This window comes from Mytilus californianus, unplaced genomic scaffold, assembly GCF_021869535.1.
Source record: "Mytilus californianus isolate M0D057914Y unplaced genomic scaffold, xbMytCali1.0.p SCAF_7, whole genome shotgun sequence".
Taxonomy (NCBI): Eukaryota; Metazoa; Mollusca; class Bivalvia; order Mytilida; family Mytilidae; genus Mytilus; species Mytilus californianus.
Window position 1 is genome coordinate 400,810 of NW_026262723.1, and position 21,517 is coordinate 422,326.

At 32.4% G+C, this 21,517-nt stretch overlaps 2 protein-coding genes and 1 long non-coding RNA gene across 5 annotated transcripts in view; all 3 read left to right on the plus strand.

Annotated features, from left to right (window-relative positions):
* The window catches only part of LOC127709429 (uncharacterized), a 35,697-nt gene extending 27,624 nt beyond the window's left edge, over positions 1-8,073 (plus strand). The window contains exon 3 of the long non-coding RNA XR_007985652.1: positions 6,391-8,073. This is a non-coding gene — a long non-coding RNA (uncharacterized LOC127709429). The remainder of the gene's footprint in view (positions 1-6,390) is intronic.
* Positions 1-21,517, plus strand: part of LOC127709397 (uncharacterized) — a 449,543-nt gene that overhangs the window by 159,052 nt on the left and 268,974 nt on the right. The window lies entirely within an intron of this gene.
* LOC127709406 (uncharacterized) lies at positions 11,017-19,347 on the plus strand. The gene is made up of 2 exons (XM_052214931.1): positions 11,017-12,475; positions 18,187-19,347. The coding sequence occupies exon 1, from the start codon at positions 11,120-11,122 to the stop codon at positions 12,353-12,355; it is 1,236 nt and encodes a 411-aa protein (XP_052070891.1). The 5' UTR covers positions 11,017-11,119; the 3' UTR covers positions 12,356-12,475; positions 18,187-19,347.

Consider the following 21,517-nt stretch of genomic DNA (forward strand, 5'->3'; position numbering starts at 1 on the left):
AAATGGAAAAATTGCTATATTTTTTCGTTTCTGTTCTCTAACTTTAATTTGCCTCAACCAAATGTTATGAAACTTATACACAATGCTTATTACCTTATCACACAGATCAAGTTTGAATTTTGGTGGCTTCACTTTAACAGTTCTACAGTTATGCCCCTTTACAAATGAAAGAATTGCTGAATTTCTTGTTTCCATTCTCTCACTTAAGTTAGCCTCAACCAAATGTTATGAAACTTGTACACAATGCTTATTACAACAAAATACAGATCAAGTGTGAGTTTTGGTGGTGTCGCTCTTACTGTTCTAGAGTTATGTCCCTTTACAAATGGAAAAATTGTTATGAAACTTATACACAATGCTTATTACCTTATCACACAGATCAAGTTTGAATTTTGGTGGCTTCACTTTAACAGTTCTAGAGTTATGCCCCTTTACAAATGAAAGAATTGCTGAATTTCTTGTTTTAATTCTCTCACTTAAGTTAGCCTCAACCAAATGTTATGAAACTTGTACACAATGCTTATTACAACAAAATACAGATCAAGTGTGAGTTTTGGTGGTGTCGCTCTTACTGTTCTTGAGTTATGTCCCTTTACAAATGGAAAAATTGCTGAATTTTTCGTTTCCTTTCTCTTACTTAAGTTAGCCTCAACCAAATGTTATGAAACTTATGCACAATACTTATTACCACAAAACTCAGATCAAGTACAAATTTGAGTAGCGTTACTTTTACCGTTCTTCATGGACACATTCCTCATTTATTTTTTATGCAACTAACAGACGGTCTGGGATTAATTTCTGTTTACGTGATAAATGTGTAAACTTTGATAGATTGATATGAAACTTGGAAATAAGCGAATCTTCAAGATCAAGAAAAAACATTTAAAACAAAGTTCAATTTTTTTTTTATTCCTGTATTTGAGTGAAAAATGGATTAAATCTTTAGAGTCATTATTACACTTCTACACTGACATCAGCAATCCTAGGTGAGACACATGGTTCCAAGGAACCCTTTACAATTTTTTATATTTCACCTGGCCATTTATGAAAATTAATTATTTCATGTGTCCATTAACGGAATATTTTGCTATTGATCAGTATTTAATGACAGAAATGCACTTTCTTGATAATTCGTGAGCTTCCGGGGGCTTAAATTTGCCCCTTGAATCTATCAGGAGGTTTTCTGCCATTGCCCCGCTAAGGGCTCACAGGCCTCACAAATTTTGATATTCTTGTAACATTCCTTTGGTCATACAACTCTTAACGTTTCTACATATTTATGTATATCCTTTAGTTTCAAATGATTAGGTTGGAGCGTTCCTAATGAAAAGTAAAATCACAAAAATACTGAACTCCGAGGAAAATTCAATCGGAAAGTCCCTTATCACATGGCAAAATCAAATGACAAAACACATCAAACGAATGGACAACAACTGTCATATTCCTGACTTGGTACAGGCATTTTCAAATGTAGAAAATGGTGGATTGAACCTGGTTTTATAGCACTAAACCTCTCACTTTTACGATAGCCGCATCAAATTTAATAATATTGATAATGATGCGTGAACAAAACAAACAGACACAATAGGTAAAAATGTCACAAATAAAGGTAAAAAGTCTAATTCGGTAGGTCACATTCGTGAAAAGGGAACGGGATTGTAGTTACGACATATGGAACATATCCGATATCATCTATACATTTGTATAACAGATATTCCATAACGGTGAACCAACTTGTGATGGAGGTAAATCCTGAAAAGTGCTTCTGAAGCAAAAAAAATTATAAAGTGTTGTTTCATTTATCTTGTACATTTGCTGTATGGATTAATACATGTACACCAAATATCTTTTCTGTTCAATTATATTTTTAGATTTTGTCTTTTATCGTGTGTGAATTCAGTATAAACATGGAAAAGTTTTTTCCTGCTTGAGCTGTCCACAAAGATCTTGACCGATTTCAATTCTTTTTTAAAATACAAACAATGCTTGAAGATACTTAGCATTTAGGTATTATTGAGCGTAATTTGAAACTTCTGCATTCTACAAGAGAACCTTGATCCATCTGTGTACCCCTACTCAGAAAGAGTGGATGTATACGGTGTATACCCTGTCGCTCTGTTAGTCGTCCCATGAAATTTCCATTGCATTTTTATAAGGTTCCAGTAATTTGGTATCAGACTTCAGTATTCGTGAATGATATACTGCGTAATATATTTCACATTCATGATATACTGTGTGATGTTTTTCACAATCTTTGCTTGTCAACTTCCTGTTAACAGAATAGTCATATATTCTTACACATACTGTTCATGTGTAATGGAATTTTCGTTTGTTTTTTTTTTTTTTTTTTTTTTGGCGGGAAATACAAGTCAGAGCTTCCTGGTATTGTAATCAGGCTTCATGTGAAAACACTACCGTATAGCGGGTTATTTTCGGAGGGTTTTTATTTTTGCTTATTTTGGCGGATAAATGAAAATCTCGGAAATTTATGCGGTATAGGTTAGTTTTAACGACATAAATGCCAAAGGGCATTGAACATACATGTATTTTATAAAATGGCTGTCAGGTGTGTATACCCTTATCAAATAGTGTCAAATAGATTAAGAGTGTTAAGTACTCTATCAGGTAATTACCCTTATTAATTAGTGTCAAATTGCATAAGAGTTGTAAGTCACTCTTGATAATTTTATAACCTAATTAGTAAGTACATCAAAGGTCCGGTCAATTTCGTAACTTGTCAACCGTAAAATTTAAAGAAGTGTGTATACCTGTGACAAATATCTAAGTTACCTGTATTCTATTGATTACAGCCACTTGCATTGAGTGTGTAGGTAAAGGTAATATCTTTGGTTAGCTTGCTTGCTAGCTGAACTGTGAAGTCAGTATTAGGTAAGGTATACTACCCTCCTTTCGAAGTAGCCTAGTCCTACAGACAGATAGATTGGTTATCTGTCGGACTAGTCTACCCCTAAAGGAGGGTAGTTTACCTAACCTAATAATGACTCCACGGTTCAGCTAGCAAGCTTAAGCAAGCTAACCAAAGATATTACCTTTACCTACACACTCAATGCAATCAGCTGTAACTGTATCAGAATATAATCAATAAATAAGACGTCATTCTGGTAAAAAAAATTAACCATAAAATATAGACACTTGCTTCTCAATTTTTACAGCTTTTTATCTGCAACAATTTCAGTATACCCCAAAATATTTAATTGGGATTTAAGAATCCACCAAAATAAAAGCCGCAAAATTTTTTCGTATACTTTGTTGCCTCTAAATCGCAAAATTTTACACCCGCGAAAATAAACCGCTATACAGTATTTTGTGTGAGGTATTTCCCAATTTGTTGATTTTAAACTTCCTGTATAACACATACCTTAATACAGGTTTTCTTACACATAATTATATATAATGACCATGCAAGAAATGTTTGTCTCATTTATCTCAGAAAATACAATTCATAGCCCTCTGAAAATTTCAATCAACATTTACATGAGCATGCTAAAATATGTGATGTCTTTTCATATTTATTGCTTTTTAACTTTACACATGATAGACTATAAAGTGGCTTATACATTTGTATGCACCTGTCCTAAGTCAGGAGCCTGTTGTTCCGCAGTTGTCGTTTGTTGGTGTGGTTCATAAGTGTTTCTCGTTATACCACCACTTTAAAAAAGTGGGAGTATACTGCTTTAGCTCTGTCTGTCCGTCAGTCCGTCCGTCCATCCGTCAGTCCATCCGTCCGTCCGTCCCATGAATATTTTCGTCACATCTTTCTCAGGAACTACATTACAAGGATTTCTGAAATTTGGTTTCAGGGTTTATATAAGTCAGCTATACTGTGTGATGCGTCTTCAGATTCATCACTCAACAACTTCCTGTTTACCGAACACTTGTATCATTTTACACATGATAGCCAAGATGAAAATTTTCGTCATTCTCGGGAACTACAATACATGGATTTCTGAAATTTGGTTTCAGATTTTATATAAGTCAGCTATACCGTGTGATGCGTTTTCAGATTCATCACTCAACAACTTCCTGTTTACCGAAATATTTGGGCGGGGGTATCATCAATGAGCAGTAGCTCGCAATTTCACTTGTTTTTATACGACCGCAAAATTTTTGCGGTCGTATATTGGTATGACGTTGGCGGCGTCATCGTTGTCGTCCGAAGACACATTGGTTTTCGCACTCTAACTTTAGTTTAAGTGAATGGATCTCTATGAAATTTTACCATAAGGTTCAATACCACAAAAGGAAGGTTGGGACTGATTTTGGGAGTTATGGTACTGACAGTTAAGGAATTAGGGGCCAAAAAGGGGCCAAAAATAAGCATTTTTGTAACTTCCAGACATAACTTGTGTGTTAGTGTATGGATCTCTCTGACATTGTACCACAAGGTTCCATATCACAAAGGGAATGCTGAAATTGATTTTGGGGGTAATTGCCCAAAACATTTAGGAATAAGGGGCCAAAAAGGGGCTGAAAATAAGCATTTTTCTAGTTTCCAGACAATAATTTGTGTTCAAGTGTATGGATCTCTCTGAAATTGTACTGTAAGGTACCATACCACAAAGGGAAGGCTGGGATTGTTTTTGGGGGTAATTGCTTCCAAACTTTAGGAATTAGGGGCCAAAAAGGGGCAAAAAACAAGCATTTTTCTAGTTTCATGAAAATAACTTGTGTGTAAGTGTATGGATCTCTCTGACATTGTACCACAAGGTTCCATATCACAAAGGAAATGCTGGGATTGAATTTGGGGGTAATTGTTTCCAAATTTTAGAAATTAGGGGCCAAGAAGGGGCAAAAAACAAGCCTTTTTCTTGTTTCATGACAATAACTTGTGTGTAAGTGTATGGATCTTTAAGAAATTGTACAACAAGGTTCCATATCACAAAGGAAAAGCTGGAAATGAGTTTGGGGGTAATTGCCTAAAACGTTTAGGAATCAGGGGCCAAAAAGGGGCCAAAAATAAGCATGTTTCTAGTTTCCAGACAATAACTTGTGTTCAAGTGTATGGATCTCTCTGAAATTGTACTGTAAGGTACCATACCACAAAGGGAAGGCTGGGATTGATTTTGGGGGTAATTGCCTCCAAATTTTAGGAATTTGAGGCCAAAAAGGGGGAAAAAAACAAGCATTTTTCTAGTTTCAGGACAATAACTTGTGTGTAATTGTATGGATCTTTCTGAAATTGTACTACAAGGTTCCATATCACAAAGGAAAAGCTGGAATTGAGTTTGGGGGTAATTGCCCTAAACGTTTAGGAATAAGGGGCCGAAAATAAGCATTTTTCTAGTTTCCAGACAATAACTTGTGTTTAAGTGTGTGGATCTCTCTGAAATTGTACTACAAGGTACCATACCACAAAGGGAAGGCTGGGATTGATTTTGGGGGTAATTGCTTTAAAATTTTAGGAATTAGAGGCCAAAAAGGGGCAAAAAACAAGCATTTTTCTAGTTTCAGGACAATAACTTGTGTGTAAGTGTATGGATCTTTATGAAATTGTACTACAAGGTTCCATATCACAAAGGGAAAGATGGGTTTGAGTTTGGGGGTAATTGCCCTAAACATTTGGGAATTTGGGGCCAAAAAGGGGCCAAAAAACAAGCATTTTTCTAGTTTCCGTACAATAACTTGTGTTCAAGTGTATTGATCTCTCTGAAATTGTACTGCAAGGTACCATGCCACAAAGGAAAGGCTGGAATAGAGTTTGGGGGTGATAAATCATAAGTGGGTTCAAAAAATTGTGGGGGGGGATTTTTTTTTTCCTTTTTTTCCTTTTTTTTTCTTTAAAATTTTCCATTTTAAATTGGTAATTTCTGATTTATATATGAAAGCAAATAATAATGATATGGTTTGAATAGGTAAATTAAAATTTTTTAAGTTCTTAGACTGTGTCAAATATTTAATCACAATCCAAATTCAGTGCTGTATCAAGCTTGAATGTTGTGTCTATACTTGCCCCAACTGTTCAGGGTTCGACCTCTGTGGTCGTATCAACCTGCACCCATTTTATTCCTTTTTTATATAAATTAGACCGTTGGTTTTCCTGTTTGAATTGTTTACACTATATATAGTCATTTTGGGGCAATTTATAGCTTGCTGTTCGGTGTAAGCCAACGCTCCGTGTTGAAGGCCGTACTTTGACCTATAATTGTTTACTTTGTACACATTGTGAATTGGATGGAGAGTTGTCTCATTGGTACTCATACCACACCTTCTTATTTATAGCAGGATATCATTAATGAGCAGTAGCTCACAGCTGAAAGTGTTAATCTTATTTTAGAACAATTGAAATTGATGCAGCGGCCAATATAGGATGCATTTAAGATGGATTGAAACATAAACATTGATATACATGCTGCAATCATTATTTTGTAGAAATGTTTCAGTTGTGGATGAATTCCATACATTGCTACTGTAGACTTGACGATCAGCAAAATAAACCTGAAAGTTTTACTGCTAAAATAGATGAAAGTACTGAGACATAGGAAACAAATATTCTCGATCCACCAGTGATTCTTGTTGGTTCACATAAAGACAAAGTCAGGCTTTCAAAGGGAGAAAAGGTGTGTAAAGACACTGTACAAATATATACAATATAAAAAAAGTAAAATAACAAAAATACAGAACTCAAATTCAAATTTGAAAGTCCCTTATCAAATGTCAAAATCAAAACCTAAAACACATTAAACTAATGGAAAACAACTGTCATAATTCTGACTTGGTACATGCATTTCTTTTTGTAGAAAATTTACCCATATCAAGCGAAGGCAGAAGGAAATCATTATTACTGTAAAAACAGAGTTAAGTATACAGGAATGAACAAGACTTAGATTACCATGGTGGCTGAACTTTGAACTCAATATGACCCCATCAGTAGGAGGGGTAAACTCATTGAAATTGAAATTCAATTAATATCTAATAAAACATACATAATGGAATTGGCTGTCTATATTTTACTGGATCTAGATAATGTTAGGGTTGCATGATATTTGTAATGAAACCTTGATCTTAAATGCTTTCAACCTATCTTTAATCGTTAGTAAGGAAAGCATGAAATCTCAGGATCTGCACACTTGTTACTAACGGTAGACATATAAACAAATTAATTAAAAACTGCACCCATCGAACACAAGTCTTGAATATATATCCATAAAAAAAGACAAATAATTGATCTTTCAGAATAATGATGCTTTAAGCATGAAAAATGGTCACAATATGCATATTGGGGTCAAAGGTCAACAATTACATATTTACAAATATTGTCTTAATTATAACTTTTGGGTTTATTTCAGGAATTAGAAATATATAAAAAAAAATCATTTTTCGATTCATACTTGATAAAGCCTAAAGAAGATATCAAATTAAAAAAGAAAAATAAAATATTTTGTACTTAAAATTCACTCTTTTCTTACTTAGGAATTTTGTTTATTTATGGCTCCATTTTGTTTCCATACAAGAATAACTTTTGATTATACAGATAAATATATAAATTAAGGATGTTGCCTAGTCTTCTTTTTGACATTTTGTCAGATATTCGTAATCCTCTGGTTTTATCAGTGTATAATGCAATTAAACGTTTTGCCCTCTAATCCTTATTTTCTTTTCATAATTTGACTGCATACAGTTTAATTAACAATTTTCCTTGGAGGTCAGTATTTTTGTGATTTTACTTTTTGTCATACATTTTGTAATTCAAAACTTTAACTCCTACGATTCATAAGAAAGGGAAATAGCTTTTAGATAGTCTATCATTGCTTACATCCACTTCTTTTGAATTTTGTTGGATAGTTGATTCATTTGCAATCATACCACATCTTCTTATTTTTATATGTTGTGTGCTTACTAACATAATTGTATTAATAAAGAAAACAAAAAGGGACAAAAAACTCACCATTGATACCAGGATTAAAATTGGTACACCAGAAGCACTTTTTGTCTTCAATAGACTCACCAGTGACACGCGAATCAACAAAGTTAAAAAGGTCAAACAAAGAACAAAGTTTTACCTGTATAGTTGGATTTTTTTTTTGGTTTCTTCAGTCAACAAAGTGGATCTTCTCGGTGGCTCCCTTGTTTCATTTTCCAATTTTATCCACCATTTGTCTTTGTTAATTATTAACCTTTACTATTTAGTCCATTTTTGGTAATATTCTTCTCGCGTGGCTCGGTACTTATATATCCCGCCATAGTGTTATTGTGCTATGGTCATTTTTTTGTATTCATGTATTTCATGTTTGCTAATGTGCGTTGTCTATATGCCATTTTGTTTTCCTTTGTTGACATATTTGTTTGTTTTTTATAGTGATTAAGATTATAACACAATGCTGACTGCTGTATCCCTATTTTTGAAATGTTTTCTATTATGTTTGTTTGTTTTGTTCACACGTTGTTGTCAATATACCGGTAATGGAATTTTATGCGACTGTCATACAAGTGAGAGGTTTCACTAGCTATAAAACCATGTTTAATCCACCATTTTCTACAAAAGGAAACTCCTGTACCAAGTCAGGAATATGACAGTTGTTTTCCATTCGTTTGTTGTGTGGGCTTTTGATTTTGCCATTTGATAAGGGATTTCCGTTTTAAATTTTTTATTAAAGTTCGATATTTTTGATATTTTCCTTTTTTCCAAAGTTAACATTCTTTTCATTTAATGTACCACATGTGTAACCCATCTCCAGCTTAGTCTTTCATGAATAAAAGGTCACATGAATACAGATTCAAATAAGGTTGAACTGCAGACTTGCAATGTTGTGGATTTTTTGTTGTTGCTTATTTTACCAAAATTGAACCAAACTGAAACTGCAATTTTTTTCTATTTCTATATTCCGTTTTTGCATGTTTAAAACAAACAAAAAAATCGTATTTGATTTGTTTGTCTTAATCGTAGTTTAAACGTACCCCTTAAAGACATAAAGGTTGAGGTGGACTAGAACTACAAATTATTCAGCATTTCCAAAATCGTCAGTCAATTGTATATGAGTTATTGTCCTTGAAATCCATTTTGATAAAAATAAAGAGATGTGGTATGATTGCCAATGAGACAACTATCCACCAAACTTCAAATAAAGTGGATGTAAGCAATTATAGGCGACCGTACGTCCTTCAACAATGAGAAAAACCCATTACGTATGGTTGACTATAAAAGGCCCCGACATAAAAAATATGAAACAATTCCATTGAGAAAACTAATTTATAACAAAACAATTTACGAAAAACAAATACGACAGACATAAAGCAATGTCATTCACTGACCTACAGGCTCCTGACTTGGGACAGGCACTTAAGGAATGTGGCGAGATTAAACATGGTTGTGAGTGCTCAACCCTCTCCCTAACCCATTTTACCCATTTTTGTGTATTTTTGGGAAAACATAATTGATAGAGAGAAATTGTATATAGAGAAATCCATGAGAGACCCTCATCATTAAACTTATGTTGAGAGGACATAATCGATCTATATAGTGGATAGTGAAGTTCAAGGATAATTCTGGCTTCTTTTCATTCTTCCTGAGAAGCGCAGGTATGAATTAAGGAACAAGTTGGCAAGAAAAGGAGCTCAGTTGGTTCCCATGGGAATGCCAATTATATGTTTAAAAACATGTTCATCAAACGCAACAAATATGTCGTCAATCTAGAAATCAACCATCTTGCTGTCAGTTTCAGAGAATTTTTTGTTTGAATCATTGATTTTTTACAAAGCGCAATGTTTCCCTTCCTAAGACAAGACACATTGTATCTATGTTTGTCATTCTTTTTAATGAAACAAAGCAGGACCAATTCATTCAATTTGTCTTTTAGTTTTGAACGTGAAATACTTGTTTACTGGGTAGAAAAGTCAAATGATTTAATACATGTACTATTCCAAGATGAAATAGTCTTAGATTGTATGTACTTTAACAGATCTTTGGAATACTTTAGTATTCACATCTGATTCACGCCGTCTTTAGAATAGGTAGTTTCACAATAATTTTGAAGCCAGGCTTTGATTGCATATAAAATTGATGTTAATAATTCAGAAAGCGGTTTCATGGAGGACTTGGAAAACACAACAATATAACTTTTTGTGTAACATGTATAAGGACACATATAGATTTTAAAAGGAACATAGAACATACCTATGATAATCCATGATTTCCTCTTTGGTAAGTGTCATGGGCAATAAATTGAGTTTCCAAGTGAATTGTCAATACCTATTTCAATTATCAAGCAACTTATGTAATGTTATTTACACAAAAATGTTATTGCTTTGGGCATTATTCGCAGGGAGAACAAGCTATTTTTCATGGAGGTAGGACATAAGTCATACAATTTTGTGTTTGAGTGTTTGTTTTTTGCAACATGATCATTTTCGCCATCTGTGAACGTCTCATTTATAGTTGGTATTATAATCAAGTCTTTTTGAGGGCAATGAAGGACATTTTGTAGAAGACCTCAACAGTTATGCTATTTATTTAATATTCAATTAGGTATTAATTTTGAAATAAACAGGTTAATATCTAAGAATACTGACTGTTTCCTTCCCATGAAAATTCAAATACAGTTACCTCATTATACATGTTATAACACTGTTTAAAGTCAAAGGAAACTTCAATTAAAAAAAAATTATGCATATGTTTTTTTAAAACTAAATTGCTAGTTTTTATTATAAAACTTATGTACATATACTTTTTTCTGAAGAAAATTCCAAATTTAGAAGAAATTAACTTTTTTTAATTATTGGCTTCCCAGACAATAATTCGCCGACATGTTTTCCATATGCAGTTACCTCAACGTAACCTTTCTCGTAAAAATCCGGTGATCGCAATACGCAAGTGCGAAGGGGAAAACCAAATTGGCAGAGAGAGTCAACAAACGTAAACATCGCTCCGTCATCAAAATAAACTATATCTTATTGTACACGTGCTTACCTCAATATCCATGCTTCTTTGTTAATTGTTTACAAAGGTGACAATCGGTAAACTTCGGCTTCAAAACACGACCATTAATTAGATTCATTTTCACAACAACACTGACCGAGTGAAATATTTTTTTGACGATTATACGATATGGATGCGTAAAAAATGATAAAATCGTGCACAGAACACTAAGTTTATGATATATGCATGCATTGGTTCAAGAATTGGATTAACATTATTTTTCACCGGCCACTCGTTTCATATGACTTTAACAATGATAAATTATTATTGACATGTTTTTTTCAGTTTCCTGTGTCAGACCTATTAATGAAAATTGAATGCAAGAAGCAGATTCAAAGCTATGTGAAAGATGTTTCAGATGATGCCTGTGGACATATACGATCTGAATACTTCATTTCAAATACAAAAGATGATGATGGTGTATTCCAGAAAATAAAACAGGACATCTTAAACTTAGCCAGAGGAATGAAATCGTGGAATAAAGAATATCCATTGAAATTTATTCAACTGGAAAAATGTCTTCAAGAGAGGAAGAAAGGGTTATCAATTCCAAGTATAACCTTAAAAGAACTTGAGCAAATCTCTCTTGAAACACTTATGCCAATGAATGCTGAAGAACTAATGTTGTTTTTGAAATTTCACCACGAAATCAGAGCTTTAGTTTATTTTGAGGATCTTCCCGAATTCATCATCCTAGATACACAATGGTTGTCTGATGCATTTAAATGTATAGTTACCGCAGAGAAATTTCAATCAGATGTAAGCAGACATAGAATTAAGGAAAAATTGAAAGATTTAAATATTAGAGGAATATTACATAGTGTGGTTTTAGATGATATCTTTAGAGATGAAAAAACAATTTTGTATAAATATGATCAACATAAAGATGATATCCTGAATATTATGGAAAAGTTTGATATTATTATACCTGCAACCAGAGAAGGTGCTGATGAAAAACCTTGCTACTATGTACCTTGCATGGTCAAATCAAAACCAGAATATGACATATATGAGATGTTTAATGTAACCAACAAAACCTGTCAGAAATCCTCCTGGTTATGTTTCAAGTTCAGGTTTCTACCACCACATCTAATTAATCATTTGATTGCCTCACTCAGCAGGAAGTTTAAAGTTGCAGAGGTGGATGCAACTGAACAGGACAAAAGTCAAATTGCTTTTTTCAGAGGTACTATTGTCTTTGAATTACAGAAAGCAACAAAGTTAAGAAAACTAATTTTAATGACATGTCCGAATTTTATTCAGATTCAGGTTTTGGAATTTAAAAAAGAAATTAAAAGAGGTATGTACAAATACATTGCTGCCTTTTTGACAGAGGAAATAATCAAGATAATAGATACAAGATTCAAGATGTCAAATGTAAAATTTGAGAAAAAGTGGAAATGTGGCCTTAACAAACCATAGTCTGTTACAGGATTACATGATTTTAGTGAAAAACAGATTATAGAATATCATTGTGAGAAATGTAAATCAATCCACAAGTTCATTGGTGAATGGTCAGATCTACAAAATGAATCACTATGTGTAAGTGAAATATTTGAATATTACATAGAAACATTTGATTGTTATTCTCTCCAGAGAAATTCAAAAAAGACACCATATATGTTTATAAAGCATTAGACAATAGTGACATCATAAGTTTATAACAGATCTTAAAATACCTTTTAAATCCAAACCTTGCATACAAATGCCATACGGTTAAAACTTCTGTCTTGAATTTATCCACAACCCTTGATCTCCTTTTCATAGTTAAACATCTCCAATGACAATAATATTGATATTTAGTTTTTCTGATTAGGTAATAATGTTTCATTTACCATTTGTGATAACTAACTATACCTTGCCTCTATGATGACAAAATTTCATTTCAGCCTGACATGTTGTCTTACTTTACTCGATAAACATACCATATGAGTCTATTGAATCTTTGTCGTAAAGACAATATGTAAGGCTCTGAATCCTTTATTGTATCTAATTAACTATTTGTTTCGGATTCTGTTAATTAAAAGGTAAATATCATTGACGTATATTCGGAATGTAGTAAAATAAGTATTCTCGCATTTAAGTGACAAAAAGAAATTAAGCCTTATCTTAGTAATAATGGTCATGTTTCAGTGACTTCCCATACAGACTAAATGATAGGATGGCCAACTGCATTGCTCAACTGGCCGCCAGTTGAGCAAACAGTTGAGGGCCAGTTGAGGGCTAGCTGGCCGTCAGTTGAGCAAATAGTTGAGGGCCAGTTGAGGGCTACCTGGATTTTTGCCATGCAAATTAGGTAGCCCTCAACTATCAATTGCTCAACTTTATGCAAATTAGTTGAGCAAGGTTTAGAAAAATATCATAGTTGAGGGCTAGGTGTCCAACAGTTGAGCAATTAGAGTTGAGGGCTACCTGGACAACAGTTGAGGGCCAAGTCATTAAAAGTTGAGGGCTAGGTGGCCAAAAGTTGAGGGCCAGGTCGTTAAAAGTTTAGCAATAGCTGGTCATAGCAAACTGATGACTACAAATAGTAGAAAAAATAAATTTTAAATTGTGTATTTTATATAGCCAAAACACTGCTGAAAGATCTAAAGTCACAACAGACTACATGACAGCTTTATCCTTGCTTTTTTAAAGTTATCTAGTAAATAAAATCTTGTTAATCCTGCAGCCATATTACTTTTTATGCAAGAAGAAGTAAGATATATATTGAAACAATGTTTAATGTTGAAAAATCCTTAATTGTCCTTTTCTTTCTTTTGTAATATCTTCCTTCCACTGTAAATTTTTTCATTAATTGCACGTGTAACATCTGTGGACAACATCTTGAAATTGATAAGACCAAAGTCTGAAAGTAAAATGAAATTAAACCTATATATATATATTTATGATAACTATAAATGTGACAAAACACTGTTTGTAAAATTAATAAGATGACATAATCATATATCATATTTTTTAAATGTTATTTAACAAACATTTACATCAAACGTCTGTTATGTATTGCCTACGTGTAACTCAGAGTGAATTATACAAATCAATTAAACTTAACAAATGTGGATAAATACAAGATAAGGATGTGTCTGATACTTTGCTTCACTATTTGAGAAAAAAAATGTTATGAAATTGTTCTTCCCCACTATTTTAATCTGTTGACTGTCAGAGTGCCTCGATAAAGCAAAGTATTGTTAAAATAACTCTAAATGCTGTCTTCATGATTGATCACTCTATAGGTAAAACCAGAGGCTAGTAAAATTGCTCTAGCTATGTCTAAGCAAATTGTTTTAAATTATAGTTAAAGGCCTTCATAAAATTTCTATTACCCTATTAACTGTATTAAGTGTACCTGCTCATTTAACTCTAAAACAATGTTCTTTCCTTAACAATTTCTTCCCCACCCCCTTGATAAACCAATATGGCAAAAGTCAGTACGAAGGGGGGTATTCAAAGTGCACATGGCAAAAATACTCAAAACAGAAAGTGTTGTTCAACCAGAAAAAAGATATATATATTTATCTGTCATTTGTGGATAGATGTCTTATTGGCAGTCATACCCCAGATCTCTAGTTTTATACCAAATTCATTCTATTAGAAGATTCTTATTTTATTAGTAATACTTTCTAAAATAAATTGTCTTAATAATAAAAAAAAATATGTCTCCTGTCTTACACATTTTGATAATATATAAATTAATGCATAAATATATTGTCTAAATTTTTTCTTCACTCTAAAAAGTTAAGACGACACTTTAAATATCACTATTTTGAACTAAAAGAGCATATGCACTTATTCAAAACGGCGGAAATTCTAATCTAATGTACTTACCAAAAGATGTTATCCATAAATATGTGTAAACATCAAGCTTCCTAAATCTAAGAGTCATGTCATCAGAAAAATACATCTACACTATTCAATGTCAATACAGTTATTTGTAACTTTTTGATCTACATCCATTGTAAAATTAATATTTTGTTCATGATAGCTAGAAGACATCTTTGCTTGCCATGTGTATACTCATGCCCAGTTCAAATTTTAAATTTGTTTGAGGTTGTTTAGGGTATTGTGACAGTGTGATCGCTTTGAAATGTGTCCCTAATAATAACTGTTAATTACCTAAATCTTGAATATTTGATATATTATAATAAAAAAATATTGTTTGTTTTTTATCTTTACGTTATGAATTATAGTAATTAAAGAAAATTGTATAAAAACATGTGCTTCCCTTAATTTGGCCTCAAACTCTGTGTACATTTATAATAAATTATACTTCCTGTCTACTTGCACTACACAGAGATAAATGGAAAACAGATGGCACATAGCATTTATATCACCGGCTCATATTTCTAATTGCTCAACTACATGAAAACTAAAGATCAATTGCTCAACTTTCCCTCAACTACAAAAAAATCAAAGTCTGAATGCTCAACTTTTGCTCAACTACATGAAAACCAAAGATCAATTGCTCAACTTTTCATCAACTTAATGGCCAGCTTCAGTTGAGGGCCAGTTGAGCGACATCTATCTAACATACAGTTCTTGGCCAGGTTTGAATTGAGCTACATTGCTCAACACCTAGCCCTCAACTATTTTGCTTAAAACAGCTAGCTCTCAACTGTCCGCCACATGGCCCTCAACTGGCCCTTAACTTTTTTTTCTGTAGGGGTTATGAAGTTTTTAAGTGGCTTAAGGGTATTATAACTTTATGTCCTAAAGCCTTTTTTCTCATATTTTAAACTTTGAAGTAAGGAATCACATTTGTTGAAAGAAATAAAACAAGCGGGTCACCATTCATCTAAAATCTGCTTTCATAAAAGCATGTGAAGGTTCTTATATTCAAATTCAAATTCAAAAAAAGTTACATAAGATTTTGCCCATATTTCAAAATCAACCAGCTAAAATACAGATTAGTAGAATAATATAATAACAAATATAGGTCACCAATGTGTTCAAGTTTAGTTTAAACGCAAAATACCTGAAATTACAGCTGGAAAGGGGAGCTGCTTCTGTTTTATATGAAATGAAATAAAGAATAAAATTCGTCATCATTTAAATATGGATATCAATACCTGCCATACATCATACTAATTAGACCAGCTAGTGATGAATTACAAATTTCAACAAATTTCATTTTTGAAATCTTGACAATCGTCATCACGACTGAATAAAAATTGTAAATAGATGGAAATAAATGAAACACCTCATCGTTTAACACTGTTAATCAATCAAAACAATAGTACTCAGTATAGAAGTTGTAGTTTTAACATGTACAATACCTAATCTTTTTATGCCCCAGCCGAAGCCGGAACTACTTATAATAATTCAATGGTATTTGGTATGCAGTTGTATTAGCACTGGCACGTCTCATTTCCATGGAGATTGTTTAGCCATGTACCTTCAGTCATGGTTCATTGACTTTGAATATTTGCAAAACTTACATGTTAAAGTGTTGCTTTTTTAATTTCAACATTTGCATTATCGAAATAACAAAAAGGCGAGACATATATATATATCTGTGTTAACAGTTTATTTGTTGTTTAAAGGTGCATTTTCAATGACCCTTTTCTAAAATTATCAAGTCAAACTTAAATAAAAAATATACTACACTTTCCTTTGAAGATTTCTTTTTCCATTATCATGCCAAAATTATTTAATTGAAAAAAAGAAGATATCAGAAAATCAGTGCCCCTTCTAAATACATGAAATATTTAAATACCAAAAGAATATGTATCTAAATTGAGAAATTCTCCATCTTTGGGCAATAGAATACAATTTTTTGAGTAAGATTATGGAAATGAAATAAAATCATTCATCTTCAGTGACATAATTTTTTATCAAAAATTAATAAATTATTCTAAGATGAGTATTCTAAAAATTCCACACCTATTTAAAAAAAAAGAAATATTCCCAAAAGCAACCATTAACAAGTAATATGAATTTAGGGCGACAAGCAAATGCTTTTTTTTTCAACTGAAAAAAAAAAACAAAAATCTTTCTGAATTTAATGCAAGAGTAATATATATATATTAACGGCTAAAACTGTGCCATTTTTACTATGAAGTTTCATAAAAATTATAACATAGAATGGAAAGTTCAAATGCACTACTTTTGTTTCCAAAGATAAAAACATAGGCCCTCTACCTACTCAAAGTCTTAGCTTGTACTAAAATTCTGAACAAACCCTTCCTTTTCTTTGAGGCTTCCTGAGAATTCATTTTGATGGCTATCCAACTGTCTTTATACTGGTGAAATTCCCAAGTTGTATCTCCATGACATGAAACATGGAGATCATATATGGGAACTTGTAGGTAAACAAAATATAATATCTATGAATATCAATTGTCTCCCCAAATTAAAGGGGGTATGGTTTGTAAATCAGCTGTAAAAAGTGCAACCCACAAGTATCTAATTAAATCACGAATCAGAACCTGTTTACTTAAGAAACTATTATAATTCAGATGCAACTCGCGATCAAATAATAAATGAAACTCAACGGTACAAAAATCAATGGAAATGCCCACCGTCTGAATGCTTGAAGGTTCTGCAGTCTTTAATAATGTTATCAAGATTTTTGTTTATGATTTTATTCAAACCATAACTGTTTTTGATAATCTCCTGCACAGTCAAAAGTGGTTAGATTTAACCATGCATGTTAACTAAACCATTTTAAAATAAAAAGGAATCAAAAGACATAGAATAAAGACAATTTCCAGGAGTCTATCATTATTAATTTTCTTATTAACAACTATTATGTTCCTAAAGCATTCTAATAGTTTTATATTGAACCTTTCATTGAGAAAAAATTATACTTTAACAAGTTATTTTAAAGTAAAACTTTAAAAAATCACATACATATTGCATTACGAATAAAACAATTATTTATCCATCTTGTCACGATGACTGTAAGGGTTAATATCAGTTAATTATTTATTGTTTTTGTTATTTTATTTTAAGCTATGTATCTTCTGTGTGTCTTTAAAATGTAAAAAGAAAAAAAAGTTACTTGAGCCTGTGATTTTTATCTGATCAAAAATATCACTTTTAAAGGTGATTAATTATCAGAAAGAGACACCCATCGTGTATTGCATCGTCGTCTATTAATGTACTGTGGAAAACAAACAATATAATTTGAATAATCTTATTTCATTTATTTTGAATGATTTATAGAACTCAATAAAATTAGTATAGTGATTTACTTTTGTATTAAGCATCACTGTTCGGCATGTTTCTTACTTATTCTTTTAACTTTCTTTCAGATCTCCAAGGAAGAGTTTAATTTCACAAAAATGGGAATGATTGTGCTAAATATTCTTGCTGATGTTTTATATGATTAACTCAAACAAGATAAACCCAACCTGCCTCTTAGGAGTGATTGTGATATAACATACTTGTACAGTGAACACAGGAAACTTAATAAACATATTCCAAGTAATTCAAGCAACCGACGATGTCCCCCTGGACCATGGGGAGGGACTTGGCTAGATATTCAGAATACGGACATAGCTATTGGAGATGATATTGAGCGCATAAGACTTACAAGAAATGAACTACAACACTCTAGGACATTTAATCTTCATGATACTCGTTATATTGAATTATGCAATATCATTGGTCATCTTTTAAAACGGTTTGATCAAAATATCAAACCAGTGAGTCTGTATACAAATCGACTGAATGAAACATTAGCTAAGACTTGCTCTGAGGAGGAAGTGATATCAATTGAAAATGAAATATAAGATCTTGTAAATATGCCATGTATATAGTAAATTTCGAAGCTATGTTAACAGTCTGTCCAAAGTGAGGGAGTGTTTTGACATATTTTAATGAACTTTGACAGATTTGCACTTTATAAATATTGACGATTTTTTTCAAATTTGTTAGTCTACTTTTTGTAAAAATCAGATTGGTTTCCAAATTTTCAGTATGTAAAGTGACAGTTACTAGTTTTATTGATAGACTATTTTTCTGAGGTTGAACAGTGAAAGTAGATATCAGCTCAAATAAATCCAACTTATCTCATAGCATTTAGTCTCAACCTGCAAGCACATACCTTATAGACTGTCCGCAAAAAAAGTTATGTGTCAACGTCTCAACATTAAATATCTCAAAAACATAAGATAGTTTTATAGGAAGATGAATATGTGGCTATCTAATGTATGTAACGTTGACAAAAAAATGAAGAAAAAATCAGAAATAATTGACTTAATTTTTTAAGTGTTCCACAGTTTTTATTGTTTTATTCAGCATGTTCAGTGTGAAGAATGAAATAACGCATAATTTGACAGTTATAATTTTTAAGGCAATTATTCAATGATGGTTTACTTTGCATTTTAAAAACTACACAGGTGTTATGTGCTTGCATACATGGATTTTTGTTTTACATTTTTCCTCTAGCTGTCTATTGTTAAAGACCGCATGTTGACCTCTATATGTCTATTGCTAAAGACTGTATGTTGACCACTAGCTGTCTATTGTTAAAGACTGTATGTTGACCGCTAGCTCTCTATTATTAAAGACTGTATATTGAACTCTAGCTGTCTATTGTTAAAGACCGTATGTTAACCTCTATGTGCTTCTTCGTTACGACCATATGTTGTCCTCTAGATGTCTATTATTCACGACCGTATGTTGACCTCTAGATGTCTATTGTTAACGACCGTATGTTGCCCTTGAGATGTCTATTGTTAAAAGCCACATGTTGACCTCTAGATATATATTGTTAAAGACTGCATGATGAACTCTAGATGTCTATTAATAAAGACGGTATTTTGACCTCTTGATGTCTATTTTTAAAAACTGCATGTTCACCTCTAGATGTCTATTGTTAAAGACCGCATATTGAACTCTTGATGTATATTATCAAAGACCGTATGTTGACCTTTAGGTGTCTTTTGTTAAAGACCGTATGTTGACCTCTAGATGTCCATTGTTAAAGACCATATGTTGACCATAAGTAGTCTATTGTTAAAGACTGTGTGTTGACCTCTAGATGTCTATTGTTAAAGACTGTATGTTGACCACTAGATGTCTATTTTTAAAGACCGTATTGTTGACTTCTAGATGTCTATTGGTAAAGACCGTATGTTGACCACCAGATGTCTATTCCTAAATATAAAAAAAGAAGATGTGGTATGATTGCCAATGAGACAACTCTCCACAAGAGACCAAAATGACACAGAAATTGACAACTATTGGTCACCGTACGGCCTTCAACAATGAGCAAAGCCCATACCGCATAGTCAGCTATAAAAGGCCCCGAAATGACAATGTAAAACAATTCAAACGAGAAAACTATCTGCCTTATTTATTTACAAAAAAATGAACGAAAAACAAATATGTAACACATAAACAAACGACAACCACTGAATTACAGGCTCCTGACTTGGGACAGGCACATACATACAGAATGTGGCGGGGTTAAACATGTTAGCGGGATCCCAACTCTACCCCTAACCTGGGACAGTGGTATAATAACAGTACAAAAGAGGGTACAACATAAGAACGAACTATAAAATTTAGTTGAAATAGGCTTACTATCAAATAACTTGTTATTAACTTTTGTAATAATGGTTTTAATTATTTTTGGAGTGTTAAAAATTCTTTAGAGGTTTTAGATAAAAAACATGCTTTTGATGGTCCTTGTTATTCTGTTGACAGTTATGATTTTTCTACTCTACACTACACTTACACACAATCTAATCAAGAAAAAGTTTTCATATTTAATAAAATGGTCTTTTGAAAAATCTCATTGCAAATTTATGTGCTGTAACTAGTTTAAAGCCTTTTTCTGTAACGAAAAAGGAAAGTATGCTAGATACACTTACTGGAAATGTGAAGATATGATTGAAAATTTAAATTTTCTCCTAGATAACATATATGTACGCTTCGGCGATAAGTGTATCGACAGGTAGTAGGTATTCCTATGGGTACTAACTGTGCCCCTTTAATAGCAGATTTATTCCTGTATTGCTATGAATCTCATTTTATGACCAAAATCAGTAAAGACACGTCATTGTTACATTTGGTTGATACATTCAACAATACCTACCGTTATCTGGATGATATTTTTTCGTTAAATAATCCAGAGTTCTCTAAATATACTACCGAAATTTACCCAAAAGAACTTACTTTAACTAAATCTAACATAAACAGCAGTAGTTGTCCTTTTCTAGATTTAGACATTTCAATTTCTAAAGGAAAACTCCATACTAAAATTTACGACAAAAGAGACGATTTTTCATTCCCTATTGTTAATTTTCCTTTTTTATACGCCCGTCAAATTTTTGACGGGACGTATTATGGTATACAAATGTCCGGCGTCCGTCCGTCTGTCTGTCCGTCTGTCTGTCCGGCGTAAACATGTCGCACCGTAACTTGAGAATGACTTATCCAAATTTCATGAAACTTAATATAGTTGTTTCTTATGATGGTCAAACGATCTGTATACTTTTTGGTGAAAATAAGATTAAAACTTTTTGAGTTACGGGACTTAGTAACTAAAACAGGTGTGTTTTTTTTCTTCACATGTCGCGCCGTATCTCAAAAACAATTTATGATTATTGCTTAAAACTTTTCACACTTCTTAGT